A 15,802-nucleotide genomic window follows, 5' to 3' on the forward strand; every position below is an offset into this window, starting at 1 on the left:
GCAACAAGCCTAAAAAAGCCAGTATTGCAAGTTGACTGAAGCCATGCTGGCTGTTCAGTGTCCCCGAGTTCTCTCGGGGGGACTGAAGTCTCCAACAATTAGAGGTAATCAGGGAGAACCAGAGGTTGCCCACCCCCAACCTCGTGACCAGGTGAGAAGTGACACGTTACATGCACAAATCCTGAGCTTCATTCTGCCACACACATTTGTGAGGGAGCCTGTGCAAAATAAGACTCAGGCCCGAAACAGGGTTTTTTTCTTTCTCATGTTATGCTTTAAACTTATATTTAAATTGTTGGGGTGCCTGGCTGCCTCAGTTGGTAGAGCATGCGACTCTTTTTTTTTTTTTTAATGTTTTATTTATTTTTGAGAGAGGGAACACAAGTGGGGGAGGGACAGAGAGAGAAGGGGACAGAAGGTCTGAAGTGGGCTATGTGCTGACATCAGCAAGCCCAATGCAGGAATCAAACTCATGAACCCTGAGATCAAGACCTGAGCTGAAGTTGGACACTCAACCAACCGAGCTACCCAGCTGCCCCAAGCATGTGACTCTTGATCTCAGGGTCATGAGTTCAAGCCCCATGCTAGGCATGGAACCTACTTTAAAAAATGTTTTTAGGGGCGCCTGGGTGGCTCAGTTGGCTGAGCATCTGACTTCAGCTCAGGTCATGATCTCACAGTTTGTGAGTTCGAGCCCTGTGCCAGGCTCTGTGCTGACAGCTCAGAGCCTGGAGCCTGCTTCAGATTCTGTGTCTCCCCCTTTCTCTGCCCCTCCCATCTTCATGCTCTGTCTCTCAATAAATAAAAAAAGTTGGGGCGCCTGGGTGGCTCAGTTGGTTGAGCGTCTGGCCTTGGCTCAGATCATGATCTCACAGTCTGTGAGTTCAAGCCCCGCGTTGGGCTCTGTGCTGACAGCTCAGGGCCCGGAGCCTGCTTCGGATTCTGTGTCTCCCTCTCTCTCTGCCCCTCCCCCACTCATGCCATGTCTCTCTCTGCGTCTCAAAAATAAATAAACATTAAAAAAAATGTTTTTAAATAAACCTATTTACATTGTCAGCAAAAGGTTTCTGCCCATTGTCAGGGCTGCTTCTTGCCTTCGGAGCTTTGTTCCTTTGGATGCCAGCGGGCCGGGTCCCACGGGACCAGCCCAGAGGCTCCTTGGTCCTGGAAATCAAATGCGAGCCAGCAGGAAGTGAGAGCAGAGTTTATTGAACATACAGAGAGAGCAGATGCAGACGGAGTGCCCGGGAGGCCATGACAGGAAAGGAGCGTCAGTCTAGTCTTTGTTCTGGGTCTGGGGTTTTTTACGGAGGATGGCGGTCTGGCGTACACGTCCTCTCAGGCTTCCAGGAAACAGCCAGAACAGAGACGAGGGTCCAGGTGTTAGTCCTTGGAGCCAGAGGGCCTTGGCGTAGAGGTGTCTAGATCAGGTGGTCTGGAATAAGCATATGATGGCTTACTCCAGTCATTCTCACCTTAGATGTTATCTGTTCTAGAGAAATCATAAACTCCTGCGCCTGACAGGGAGGTCATAAGGGATGTGCCTTCCGAGGCACGTGTGGAGCGGGGTGGGGGTGCAGGTCCTAGCAAGAAGAGACGCGGGAAAGGAGCAAAAGCAGATTTTTATGGAGTCCTTCAGTTGCCCTATCTCACTTTGATGAGCTCTTTTACATCTAGAGGGGCGTGTTCTGCTCTGGTATTCCAAGAAATAACCATTTGTTTCTTTCTAATTAGTGGTCTCTGAGCTTAGCTGGGGCCCCACTGACTTCAACCCAGAGGGAGCCCATGGCAAGGTACCTGATTCACACTGAATGTGGAAGGTACATCCTACCTGTCATCTATTACCGGGTCTGGAGGGAGAAGCTAGTGATAACATTTAACGCTTCTTTTTATATAAAGATAAGAATTGGCAGCTAGTATGTACCTCAGCAGAGGGAGCTGACGGCATCACTCAGGCCGAAGGAAATAACTTGAATCTGGGCTGTTGGTCTAGAACCCTCATGAAAAAGGAAGCACAGCCAGAGAGCTGCTGCGATTGTTTTGCGCGTGAACATATGCCGCCCTTCCTCTCAAGACGTCATGGTTGTTGAATTCTTGTAAGGTGGTGCTGAAACATTACAGAAATACTGTATCGCCCCATTTTTAAGCTCGTATAGTGCAATCGACGTTTCTGTTTTTCTGCAGTGAACCAAACGTAAAGATCTTGTGTTCTTATTGCGATAGATTGAAAAATAACCAGATCTTATCCTATTTTGTGTTTCTAATCAAACCCGTGTAAAAGTTTCCCCATCCAAATTGAAAGGGTAAGTTCAGCTATGCCTATCTCAACTAGTAGTTTATTTCTGTAAAAGCGTTGTTATGTGGAAATCGGCCTCATTGAAACAGCTGCCGGGGAGGTGGGGGGAATGTTATCCATCTTATTCAAAGCTCTTCAGGTCTTCTCAGCTGCTTCTCCCCTTCTGAGGGTCCTGCCAGCTCCGGGCATGAAGGATTCTCCCGAGGCAGGAGAGAGGGTATCCCAAATGCAGCAGTCAGATGAACCTTTCTCATCAGACCGGGTGGCAAAAAAAACTTCCAGGAATAGAAGTCCTAAGCTGAGGGTGCCGTTCCCACAAGTGACCTTCTACACTCTCCTACCTTTTCTATTGAAGGTGGGGTGCCTATACAATATCTGTAGCCAATCCAGTCATCTGGAACACGTCTCATGCTAATTAACGAAACTTCGGTGCCAATCAGAGCCGCAGACGGCACAAGGCTTGGGTGCTGCCTCTGGAATAGGGCTTCTGAGTGGACTCTATCAAATGCTCAAGATTTTTTCATCTGAAAGGTTTTAACTTTTTTTTAGGTTTCTTTATTTTGAGAGAAGAGAAAGTGCAAGTTGGAGAGAGACAGAGACAGAGACAGACAGAGACAGAGAGAGAGAGAGAGAGAGAGAGAGAGAGAGAGAGAGAGAGAATCCCAAGCAGACTCCACACCATGAGCGCAGAGCCCAATGCAGGGCTTGAAGTCACGAACTGTGAGATCATAACTTGAGCCGAAGTCAGACGTTTAACCAACTGAGCCACACAGGCGCCCCTGAAAGCAGTGTTTTGTAATCCTATTAATAGCCACCTTTTGTAGGGTGCCGATACCTTCCTTAAGGTAGTACCTAAGTTAATCTTCATACCTCCCTGTGAGGTAAATATTATTATGGCCCTTTACAGATGAGGGGGAAACAGCAGAATTGAAATGGCCTGTCTAGGGCACACAAGCTTCAAGCAGCAGCGACTGCCCCCAGAACAACCATCCCGCCTCCCGACACAAGACAGACGGCCACGTGAACAGACCCTCCTACCACAGACGTGTGGGCAGAGCACTTGGAGAGGGACTGTTTAGGCTGTAGGGAAGGCAGAAGTTTTCCTCCACCTCTTAGGGTCCCTGGCTGGGTGGGAAAAGTAATCTGGACAGATTCACAGGAGAAAAGTATATACACTTTATTGAAAGTTCACATGTACGCAGGGGCCTTCCGGACAGCCGAGGGCAGGAAACTTTTCTATCTTTTACACAAAGAAACAAGAATGGACGAGACAGGGGTTTGGGCTTGGGGTAGTAAATGGTGAAGCAAACTAGAAAATAAAGGGTTAGTTTAACCAGGTTGTTTGTGCAGATTTCCTGGCCCCAAATTCCTCGTCTCTGGTGATAAGTGTCTTCTTTTGTCCTGGAACAGGAGGAAGAGGGAGGGACAAGGAGGGGAAGGTCGGAGTGACCATCCTGCTGCTCCTGTTTTTTTCAAAAATTCCTTCAGCTTAAGATATTAAAAATGCCAAGGTGCCATATCTTGGGGTAGTATGTCCTGAACCCCTTCAAGGCTTCAGGCCGGTGGCCGGAGGGAAGGCTCAACCTGGAAAGACTTGACAAGCGGAAGGTCCCGCGCCCGGCGTGTTTCAGGCCCCTCTCTTTTCCAGGACGCTGAAGACCAGCAGCCGGACGGCAGTGACCCCCTGGGGGCGCTGTGAGGGCCCAGACCAGCAGCGGCCCGCCATCCCCGCGGCCAGCTGCCCGTCAGCCAGAGCCGCCTCGAGGCTGTCAGCTGCGAATCCTCAGGACGTCGCCTTTCGGAAAGGAAGGTCCCTGGACGTTTTAAAGTATGAAGCACTCCAGCAATACCTCATCTCTTTGTTAATCTGAAGGATTGCTTTGTTTCTGTGGGTGAGGGGCCACGTTAAGTCCACCCACCAACCCGGGGGACTTGCCGCTCCTCTGTCCTTCCTTTGTACCTCTCTATGGCACTTCACTGCCTCCTCCCCGACACTAACTATGACCTTTGCCTCCTTTCCCTGTTAGAGTGTAAGCTCCCAAAGGCAGGGACCCGCCTCTACCATCTTTGTTGTCGGCACCTAGCCCAGTGTCTGGTACATGCCATGTGCTCAATAAATGTTTATGGAACAGAAACGAAGTCAACGGAACAAAAACAGTGTTTTGGGAAACAAAAAGAGTTTGCCACGGGAAGGGTCAAACTTTGAAGGTAAAATCCACCTTTTAGGCCTAACCGGGGCCTTTCGATTTAGCCGAGACCTGCCTTATAAGTTCTTCTTTCTTAATTCTGTCTTGTTTGCTGAAGAAGACGTGATAACCACAACGAGATACCGCTTCACACCCACCAGGAGGGCTATAATCAAAAAGACAGCTAATAGCAAGTGTTGGCACGGACGCGGAGAAATCAGAAGGTCCGTACGTTGCTGGTGGCGATGGAAAATGGCGGAGCCACTTGGAAAAAGTTTGGCAGCTCCTTAAAAACTTAAACATAGTGATCCAGAAATCCCAGAAATTCCTAAGTATATACCCAAGTGTGTGTGTGTGTATATATATATATATCCATATAATAACTTATATAGTCATGTTCATAGTAGCATTATTCATAATAGCCAAAAAGGAGAAACAACCCAAACGTCCATCATCTTATGGATAACCAGTGGTATATCCAGTGATGTATCATTCCACCCTAAAAGGAAAATTAGTACTGCCGATGCATGCGAAACCACGGATAAAACCTGAAAATGCCATGCCAAGAAGGCAGACACAAAAGACCACACACCATATGATTCCACTATATGAAATTTCCAGAATAAGCAAACTCATAGATTAGTGATTGCCAGGGACAGGGGGAAGGAAGGAATGGGATTAGTAGTTTTGGGGTGATGGAAATGTTCTGGAACTTCCCAGTGGTGATGCATAGATTTGGGACGGTTGTTCACCGTGCACAGCTCTCCCAAGCAATGCAGGATGTCTGCTACGCCAGGTCCCTGCCCTTAAAGACCAGAGTGGCCCTCCCATCACTGTGACAAGGAAGCACCCCACCCCCCCCAAACAACCCACCACACACTTCCAGATGTTCGCTAGGGGGCAGGACTGGCCAGGTTTGGGAATCACTGCTGTGGACAGAGAAGTGAAAGCCTGGGTTGAGCAGACCTCAGGCTCTCCGGATGCCCTCGGGGCCCAAATAACTTCCGCGTCATCAGAGGTGTTGCAGAGTTAGGTGAGAAATTCTGCTGGCCCCGTGTCTTAAATTTTTTCACAACTCCAGGAAAGGCGCAGCTCACCGTCTCTTCTAGGACAACACGCCATGATGAAAGCAATGCCACGTTTCTAGATCGCTCCCCAAAACGAATGAAGCACAGATTGTCCGGTGAGTCCGCCAGTACCACTATCACAGGTGCAAAAAGGCAAGCGATTAAAAGGAAAACCAGCACAGGCACCTGTGTGGCTCAGTCGATTAAGCAGTCGACTTTGGCTCAGGTCATGATCTCATGGTCCGTGAGTTCGAGCCCTGCGTCGGGCTCTGTGCTGACAGCTCGGAGCCTGGAGCCTGCTTTGGATTCTGTGCCTCCCTCTCTCTCTCTCTCTGCCCCTCCCCGACTCCCACTCTGTATCTCAAAAATAAACATTAAAATAATTTTTTTTAAAAAAGGAAGACCGGCAGGCTACCCACGGGAGGAGTGACTGAGGCGCAGTTCCCGGCACATCTAGAGGTCAAGGAAAATAAGGTGGTTAAATATGTGCGCACATGGACACACACACAGAGAAACAATTTTTAAAAATAAGCTCTTCAAAATATTTATAAATTTATCCAAAACCCAGTAGCGATGTGACTTCATAGCAGTCACTCCTAATTTTGTATTATTCGGTAATTTCTGTCCGCAAAACATTGCTTCCAAGTTTGAGCCTTCCTGGTAATTTGCAGACAACCACGTGGATGACTGTCTTCTCCTTGCTCTCAAGAGGGAACAGAGACTCCGGGGGGGTTCTCTGCTGCCTGCCTAAGTCTGAAGCTCATGCCAATTTTCTGTCTGTGCCTTAACTGCATTCTTCAAGCTCTGAAAACGAGCGAGTGTGCTTTGCTGGGGTGCTGGGACAAAAGGAACGAGAAATGACCCACACGTCTTCCTCTCCTCAACAGGGTGTTCTTTTTAGGGCACGTTAAATTTGATACGGCTTTGCCACTAAAGCACACAAAAACATACGACTCAGTGAACTGGACGACATAATTCAAATTTTTATTTGGCACTAAGTTCAATATCCTGTAACAGAAAATCAACATTTAGAATAAATAGCAAATTCACATTCAGAATAAATAGTAAGTCTACCTAGCTCGCATCTGTCGTGCCCGATACCCTACAGGCACAACCTGCCATTCTGCTAAATACCTAGAACACGGTTTCCCCAGCCCGGGTCCAAGCGTGCAGTACAACGTACAGAAGTGTTGTAGCGGGGTGGGTCCCCGGGGAAGCAGACGCCCAGATGGAGTTCACGTGCAGGAAGAGTGTGGGGGGAGTGTTCTTGGGATCGACACCCGGAAACGGAGGAGAAGGAACGAGAAGGGAAGGAATTGGAGCTGGCAGGGCAGGAGCCGGCTGCTCCAGGAAGGGGGCAGGACTTGGTCCGAGGCAGGGCTTTTTCTGGAGGGCAGCTCTCGACGTGGGCCACCAGCTGAGGATGGTAAGCGGCTCACCCGGCGGCCGGAGGGGGGAGTCCTGCGGTTGGGAAGGGTGTTCTGGGCACCCACGCCCATCGGGTCCGCGAGCACCACCACAGGTCAGCGCAACGAAGGACAGTCGGCGAGCGCCGGGCCCGTCCAGTTCCACCCCGCAACGGTCACGCTGCGTGCCGCAAACGCCGGCCACGGGCGTGCACGTGCCCGGGGAGCCGCTTAGGGGACCACGGCGCGCTCGCCTCCAGAGCGTCTCTCCAGCGGCCGCACGCAGCTCTGACCTCGTTCCCCTGCGTGCTCTTAGCGAGGTGAGCTTGCCGGAGCCACCGCCACACGCCACTCGCGCGGGGAGGGGGGGGGAAGGGCGTGCAAACTCCGGCTGGGGAGCCAAGTCTAGCCTGCAGCAGTTTTTGTACATCAGGTGGTGATGGCACACGGCGTGCCCGTCCCTAGAGCAGTGGCCACAGAAAATCGCCGGCAAAGCCGCCAGTGCTTCCTATCTGGCTCTTTACGGGCAAGGCTCGCTGAATGCTGCATCAGAGAAACTTCACTCCCTTTCTTTAATCCGCCAGGGTGTTAAAGGTTAGCTAAACTTGGAGCCAGGCTCCCAAATGCTAATGCAAAAAAAAAAAAAAAAGGAAAAAAAGAGACAGAAAGAGAAAAAAAAATTGGTACGAAAGGAAATTAGTATTAACAGGGCAAAACACAGGCTCCCCAGTAGTTGAATAGAGCAATCAAGGAACCCTGCCTCCGGCCAAGTTTAGTCTTAGAGCATTCTGGAAAAGAGCCCGCGAGTGGGTCGTTGGCAGCAAATGAGCCTTCAGCAGAGGGAATCAAGTCCAATATTTAGCACACTCTACTGCTTAAAAGGCCTTTGGGAGGAAGAGAGAGGAAAAGCCGTTTAGTTCACCCAAAGCTCAATTAGCTAGGAGGGAAGATTACTTCTCATTTCTCTTCTGCGATAATTAAGAGGGGCAATACATTCACACAACTAGTAATTTGGTCTAAGATGGGTCTGAATCAGTAACAGGTGGTTTATGTTACATCGCCTTAATGGTGATGGCAGGAAGTGGAGCTGAAAAGAGAAAGAAGACAAAAGAGGCTATATGAAGAGGAAAGGGGGAGCCCTGCGCCAAACTCCTAAGATACCTGAAAAGCCGAGTTTCATCCATAAACAGCTGCAATGCCAGTCGTGCAGGCCCCCGCCAGGGCGGTCTGCTGTGGGTACCACGAGCCGACCCGGGCTCTGCAGCAGGCACGCGCCGCCCCCGAACCACCAGCCTAACCAAAGCTATTTTTCAATGTGCAGACCAATTTAATTGTGTTCACTTTCCAAACTGATTTTTTTTTTTAATGGTAGAAAGGAGACTCGCTTCGCTTGTACTGATATGCTTTCATCAGTGTGCACAACAGAGAACTGGGGAGAACGTGACGCCCAGCGCAGCGGGCCAAGTCCCAGCAGAGTCCCGAGAGGGACAGGTTACGATCCACCCTGACTGAGCACACGCGAGAATGCCCGTGTCTGTCCTTGCCGTGGAAACGGCTGTCCTGACCCAGGCTGCTGGCCCTGGCGTGGGCGCCGTCCACCAAGTGTGTGCTCCATGGGACCTGCTGAGACAGACGCCAGGCTTCTGCTACACACGCCAGATCTCAATCCCGCCATGTCCGATGGCCCAGAGACTGAAATCTTAATTGGTAATATATTGTAAAATTCACTATTCACCCCGAGAAAATGTTCTCCCCTAAGGCGTGCGTCACCTAACCTAGCTATCCGTAAAAGACAGTTTTAAAAATATCTCTACTTCATTCTCGAGGAAACAAACACAATGCAATGGGCACCTAACATCCCCTAACTACCTGATTAGATCAAAACTAAGAAAAGACTTTTTTTGCTTCCTCACTCAGCTTCTCCAAGCAGAAACTCTAAGGCCAACAGCACCAGCTCGTCCACTGAAGACCTTAACACCAAGCAGTTCTGGGCATCCACCTGTGCCCATTAAATGCCCGTCTCCAATACCCTCTGATGCTCAAAACACATAGGAGCTAACACACAGCAGACAAAATGCCTATCCCATTCCCAACAAAAGAATGGAATACTGTGTTTATAACAAAAATTTACAACAAGGGGGCCAAATCGGGTCGACTGGGTCTAAAGGGCATTGCAAAGGAAATCGCAAAGTATGTCAGGGAACTCATTTAATTTCTGATGAAGCTAGCATTTCATCAACCCCTGGTTCTGATACATTTGCCACACTGAAACCGCGGACACAGCGAGCGCTCTCCGCAAGCCCCCCTTCCGTGGACCTGCCATGCTGCAGGGTAAAGCACGAGAGTCGCGCGCGTTGGGCACTCGGCCAGCCGGGCTGCGCCTCAGCCGCCTCCGGGCTGCCAGGCCCTTACCCTCTCCCACCCTCAGCACAACCGCCTAAAGAAAGCCACCCACGCTCCCAAAATAGCCACACAAACACGGCAGGGAGGAACCGCGAGGGCTACGCGGTGACACGGCCGCCTCCTCCCCAACTGCTGGTTAACGCGTGTGTTTTGACAAGATTCTCACAACCCAGCAGGGGTCCCGGCGGGGCATTTCATCACAAGGACATTTCTTCGCCTGTGTCACTTTCTGCCCGCCGACGGGCGCAGCAAACCAACGCTGGGGTGGCGTTTTCAGGGGCGACGAACTCCCGCGAGGCCCATCACAAATCCCGGGGGCGCTGGCGGCCGGACGCACGCCGTCTGTTCTGCAGGCCGGGGAGTAAACCCGAAGCTCCGCTCCCCCTCTTCCCCTGCCCTGGGGAAGCAGTGAACCGCCCACGACACGTGGCACCGCGGGGCTTCCCCGGCAGGGGGCGGGCACAGCGAGCGGACACGGAGGCCAAGCGAGGGAGGGTCGGGGGACCCGCGCCTCCTCCTGTTCTTTCACAGAAGACGGCCCAGGGAGGCCGAGTCTCCTTTCGAGCGAGGCGCCAGGAGGCCGAAGCCCCAGCGCCGCGGGCCCGGGGAGTCGGCCGCGGCTTGGGGACCGTCTACGCCCCGTGCCGCCGTGCGAGGCTACTGTGGAGCCTGCGGTGAGCGGCTTGCGGTCCCCTGCGGCTCCCGGAGCGCTGCCTGTGAACGTTCGGCCCCTTACCCACGAAGAGGCAAGAAGGGTTTCGGCACTTCCGCCGCTGGAACGGAGACCGGCATCGAGAGGTCTCACCCGGCCCGGAAAAAGGACGCCCGGGCTGGGACCTTCGTAAACACGACGGCCAATCACAGTTTCAACACCTGGCCTGCCCTGAAGCCCAACCGGTACGGGAAACGCAGAGGCCGGGCTGCCGGCGTCTGTCCCGACAACTCGGGGAGGGGTCTCCCAAAGGTACCAAATAAATATCAAAAGGTGTATCTGTGTCTTGGCCGAAAGCGACACTCATTTGCACACGAGTCGACCGCACACGTCCAGCCGGCCGGGGGTCGGCTTCCGGCCTCTTCCGCGGGCGGGCCCGCTTACTCGGCCTGGGCCTCCTGCAGGAGCGGGGGTCTGAGGGCCGGGGCCCGGTCCGACCAGGCGGGCAGCTCGTGCTGCAGCGGAGTCCGCCGGGGGTAGAACGTGTGGCTGACGTCGTAGTTCAGGAGGCAGCTCAGAGACGCCATGTAGATGTCAGCAAAGCGGGACAGGCGCCTCAGGAAGTAGGTGGGATTCTGGTCTGTGCGGAACAAGCTTCCGAACTGGGTGTTGAAGAAATTTTTGGTCATTTCTCTGAAGAAGCAAGAAAAGAGCAAAGCCAGACAGAACAATTCAGAAGAGTCTCTTTTTAAGTTACTGAAATCAAAATCCCCCTTTCGAGTTCTACCAGACATTTCAAGCAGAGATAATACCTATCCTTCTCAAGCTATTCTAAAAAATAGAAAGGGAAGGAAAACTTCCAGACTCATTCTATGAAGCCAGCATTACTTTGATTCCCAAACCAGACAGAGACCCAACAAAAAAACAGAACTATAGGTCAATATCCTTGATGAATATGGATGCAAATATTCTCAACAAGATACTAGCAAATCGAATGCAACAGCATATAAAAAGAATTATTCACCATGATCAAGTGGGATTCATTCCTGGGATGCAGGGCTGGTTCAACATTCACAAATCAATCAACGTGATACATCACATTAATAAAAGAAGAGATAAGAACCATATGATCCTGTCAATCGATGCAGAAAAGGCCTTTGACAAAATTCAGCAACCGTTCTTAATAAAAACCCTCAAGAAACTCGGAATAGAAGGAACATACTTAAAGATCATAAAAGCCATTTATGAAAAGCCCACAGCTAACATCATCCTCAATGGGGAAAAACTGAGAGCTTTCTCCCTGAGATCAGGAACACGACAGGGATGTCCACTCTCACCGCTGTTGTTTAACATAGTGTTGGAAGTTCTAGCATCAGCAATCAGACAACAAAAGGAAATCAAAGGCATCAAAATTGGCAAAGATGAAGTCAAGCTTTCACTTTTTGCAGATGACATGATATTATACATGGAAAATCCAATAGACTCCACCAAAAGTCTGCTAGAACTGATACATGAATTTAGCAAAGTTGCAGGATACAAAATCAATGTCCAGAAATCAGTTGCTTTCTTATACACTAATAATGAAGCAACAGAAAGACAAATAAACTGATCCCATTCACAACTGCACCAAGAAGCATAAAATACCTAGGGATAAATCTAACCAAAGATGTACAAGATCTGTATGCTGAAAATTATAGAAAGCTTATGAAGGAAATTGAAGACAATATAAAGAAATGAAAAAACATTTCGTGCTCATGGATTAGAAGAATAAATATTGTCAAAATGTCAATACTACCCAAAGCTAGCTACACACTCAATGCAATCCCAATCAAAATTGCACCAGCATTCTTCTCAAAACTAGATCTAACAAACAATCCTAAAATTCATATGGAACCACAAAAGGCCCCGAATAGCCAAAGTAATTTTGAAGAAGACCAAAGCAGGAGGCATCACAATCCCAGACTTTAGCCTCTACTACAAAGCTGTAATCATCAAGAAAGCATGGTATTAGCACAAAAACAGACACATAGACCCACAAACGAATAGAATAGAATAGAACGAATGGAATAGAATAGAAACCCCAGAACTAGACCCACAAACGTATGGCCAACTCATCTTTGACAAAGCAGGAAAGAACATCCAATGGAAAAAAGACAGTCTCTTTAACAAATGGTGCTGGCAGAACTGGACAGCAACATGCAGAAGGTTGAAACTAGACCACTTTCTCACACCATTCACAAAAATAAACTCAAAATGGATAAAGGACCTGAATGTGAGACAGGAAACCATCAAAACCCTAGAGGAGAAAGCAGGAGAAGACCTCTCTGACCTCAGCCGTAGCAATCTCTTACTCGACACATCCCCAAAGGCAAGGGAATTAAAAGCAAAAATGAATTACTGGGACCTTATGAAGATAAAAAGCTTCTGCACAGCAAAGGAAACAACCAACAAAACTAAAAGGCAACCAACGGAATGGGAAAAGATATTTGCAAATGACATATCGGACAAAGGGCTAGTATCCAAAATCTATAAAGAAAGAGCTCACCAAACTCCACACCCGAAAAACAAATAACCCAGTGAAGAAATGGGCAGAAAACATGAATAGACACTTCTCTAAAGAAGACATCCGGATGGCCAACAGGCACATGAAAAGATGCTCAACGTCGCTCCTCATCAGGGAAATACGAATCAAAACCACACTCAGATATCACCTCACGCCAGTCAGAGTGGCCAAAATGAACAAATCAGGAGACTATAGATGCTGGAGAGGATGTGGAGAAACGGGAACCCTCTTGCACTGTTGGTGGGAATGCAAATTGGTGCAGCCACTCTGGAAAACAGTGTGGAGGTTCCTCAAAAAATTAAAAATAGACCTACCCTATGACCCAGCAATAGCACTGCTAGGAATTTACCCAAGGGATACAGGAGTGCTGAGGCACAGGGGCACTTGTACCCCAGTGTTTATAGCAGCACTCTCAACAATAGCCAAATTATGGAAAGAGCCTAAATGTCCATCAACTGATGAATGGATAAAGAAATTGTGGTTTATATACACAATGGAGTCCTACGTGGCAATGAGAAAGAATGAAATATGGCCCTTTGTAGCAATGTGGATGGAACTGGAGAGTGTGATGCTAAATGAAATAAGCCATACAGAGAAAGACAGATACCATATGTTTTCACTCTTATGTGGATCCTGAGAAACTTAACAGAAACCCATGGGGGAGGGGAAGGAAAAAAAAAAAGGTTAGAGTGGGAGAGAGAGCCAAAGCATAAGAGACTCTTAAAAACAGAACTGAGGGTTGATGGGGGGTGGGAGGGAGGGGAGGGTGGGGAATGGGTATTGAGGAGGGCACCTTTTGGGATGAGGACTGGGTGTTGTATGGAAACCAATTTGACAATAAATTTCATATACTGAAAAACAAAAAAAAACACAAAAAAACCAAAAATCCCCCTTTTATTTTCATAGGACTCAGTTGAGGGGAAAACCGGCCTAGGGCAGCCCCCGCCCCTCATCAGGAAAACTGTGTCCATCCACTCATCAAAATGACTGTGATCACATTTCCCAGTCAGGCCAGCCAGATAACATGTGGATGACCCTCTAAACATACCCATTATGTTTTCCAAACCAAAACAGAGGAGGAGGAGAGGGGCATGCAGGCAGATGCAGAATGTTCTCATGTCCAAACTTCCCTCCTCTATGGAATGGGATCCAGACCCCCTTTCTATACGGTTACAGTGAGAACTGAGTAAGGTAAGACAACTAAAGCCAGACGAGAAACTCCAAAGTACTTCGATGTCTGAGAAGTTAAGGCTTATGTTGTAGTGACGTAAATAAATCTCCATCATCCGTTACACCGCTCCAAGGGCCTCACCGCTTCCTTACAGCCCAGGTGACAGCATTTTGCAAGGCCGCTCACCCGCCCCAGTCTCTAAGGCCCTGCAGCCATGCATCTGTGTGGAAATCAACACCCCATCGCACACGTGCACACACGTGCACGTACACACACACACACACACACACACACACACGGGATAGGCGCACGCACCGTCTGCTGGCTGGGACCCCTACACACAGAACAGTCCCCCAAAGTAGATAAATACCACTTGACTGTTAATAGATCAGTTACAAACACAGCAGAAGACATAACTGTGTACACGCTGTGTGACAAAAGCCACTAGCTGGTAGCAGCCACCTGTACAGTACATGGTGATACTGTACTGTATCACAGCAGATGCTGTGACAACCAGAGTAGAAAATTTCACAAACTCCTTTAGGTCTGCAAACAGAACAACATAAATGGTTTTTACACTTTTGGTGAAAACATCTCATTAAGGTGTGAGGTTGCTGGAGACTTAAATCCAAACCCGAATGTGATGGGGAAGCAGCTCCTTCATCTGACAACCTGAGAGTCCTGGTCTGGCCTTTGGGTCGTGGGGCCCGAGGTTCAATCACAGGACAGGCCTCCCCGCCTCCCCTCACCCTCTCAGGCAGCACTTTTAGACCAACATCAGATAAAGAATCAAGGCAGAATGAGCCCCGGGCAGCCAACACCTCCGCCAAGAGGGCGGAGGAAGGACTGAATTCAATATGGCTGTGGCCTCTGCAGCCCCAAGGGAGGATCCTGTCCCCTCTGCACGCTGCCCCCCCAATCAGGCTGGCCCTTGCTCAGAGGCCAGAGCCCAGGCAGTGACCGTTCCTCCCAGTAAACAGTGTCCGCACACACGGCATCCTTCTAAGGTAGGCACGACCATCCACGGGTCTCTGTCTGACAACTGTTCCCGGAGATGCCCACCTGCCAAACTTCGCAGGCGGCAGGCGGGCCCGCCTCACCAATAAACATTCTGACACTGAGTACTGGCACATTCCCGGTTACAAGTGAGCGCCGGGCTGTAGGAGCCCTCGCCGTGGTTCAGAGCCCGGCCTCTATGCTGTCCCAGGAGCCACGCCGTGCTGCCGGCGTGACCGACCGCGGGGCCACCAGCTGCCCAAATGGACGAGTCAAGCCGGCCGGGAAGAGGGATGGGAAGGAAGAGCTCCTTCAAGCCCGGCCTCCGGAGACAAGGGCAGGAGGTGGGAGGAAGGTCGCTGCTGCCTCAAGCAAATGTCACATGTCCCTCACGAAGGGTGGACACCGTTAGTTCCAGGACGAAGGGGGCACATTCCTACCCGGCAGCTAAGAAAGGACGGCTGCCTCGGGTCAGCCCTGGGAAAGGTGTGTGGCCCGCGCAGGGTGCAGGCGGGGGGCAGACTCGCATTCGAAGCAGGCCCCTCTTACCTCATCTCCTTTCTTTCCTTTTTCCACTCCTGCAAAACCAGCTGTGACTCAGCATCTCTGTGAACCTGCAGGACGGGACACAAGCTAATTACCGAGGATGCTGTGGCTGCAAAGAAGCTCAGTAGGTTATGAGAGGTTTTTAATGGGCAGCTTCCCTTGGAAGAATTTCACTCCCTGAGGGCAAACACACAGGCGCTTGCGTGAAGTAACACATTTTCAGCTTCGCAGTTGCAGTCCTGCCTTCTTCACCAGAACAAAAGTTTCTAAGCAACATTAGAAACGTGGTTTGACAAATCAAGATGGAACATTATGAGCCTATTAAATAAGGCCCCTATTAAACTGGAGCTACTGAAGTATTATGAAGGCCATAAAATATGTGTGCATGTTATGTGTGTGCCATGTATCCGCTACACATATGTATCACATATATAAACATACTTAATACACACCACCTATTACATATATTACATGTAGGTATAAACATATAAATGGCAGTTAAGTGGAAATCATTTC

General features: G+C 49.7%; 2 protein-coding genes across 3 annotated transcripts in view; one reads left to right on the forward strand and one right to left on the reverse strand.

Moving 5' to 3' along the window:
* The window catches only part of STAB2 (stabilin 2), a 164,291-nt gene extending 159,931 nt beyond the window's left edge, over positions 1-4,360 (forward strand). Inside the window, exon 69 of the mRNA XM_060656580.3 lies at positions 3,945-4,360. Within this exon, the coding sequence (XP_060512563.3) occupies positions 3,945-3,995 (51 nt within the window). The 3' untranslated portion in view covers positions 3,996-4,360. The remainder of the gene's footprint in view (positions 1-3,944) is intronic.
* Positions 1-15,802, reverse strand: part of NT5DC3 (5'-nucleotidase domain containing 3) — a 94,443-nt gene that overhangs the window by 17,211 nt on the left and 61,430 nt on the right. The window contains exons 13-14 of one of the 2 annotated variants that reach the window (XM_078449540.2): positions 15,290-15,354; positions 6,513-10,703 (exon numbers count right to left, since the gene is read on the reverse strand). In XM_078449540.2, the coding sequence (XP_078305666.1) occupies positions 10,451-10,703; positions 15,290-15,354 (318 nt within the window). In that variant the 3' untranslated portion in view covers positions 6,513-10,450. Of the gene's footprint in view, positions 1-6,512; positions 10,704-15,289; positions 15,355-15,802 lie in introns of those variants that run through there. The other variant, XM_060656578.3, reaches the window with a different exon arrangement.

Source organism: Panthera onca, chromosome B4 (genome assembly GCF_046562875.1).
Source record: "Panthera onca isolate mPanOnc1 chromosome B4, mPanOnc1 haplotype 2, whole genome shotgun sequence".
Taxonomy (NCBI): Eukaryota; Metazoa; Chordata; class Mammalia; order Carnivora; family Felidae; genus Panthera; species Panthera onca.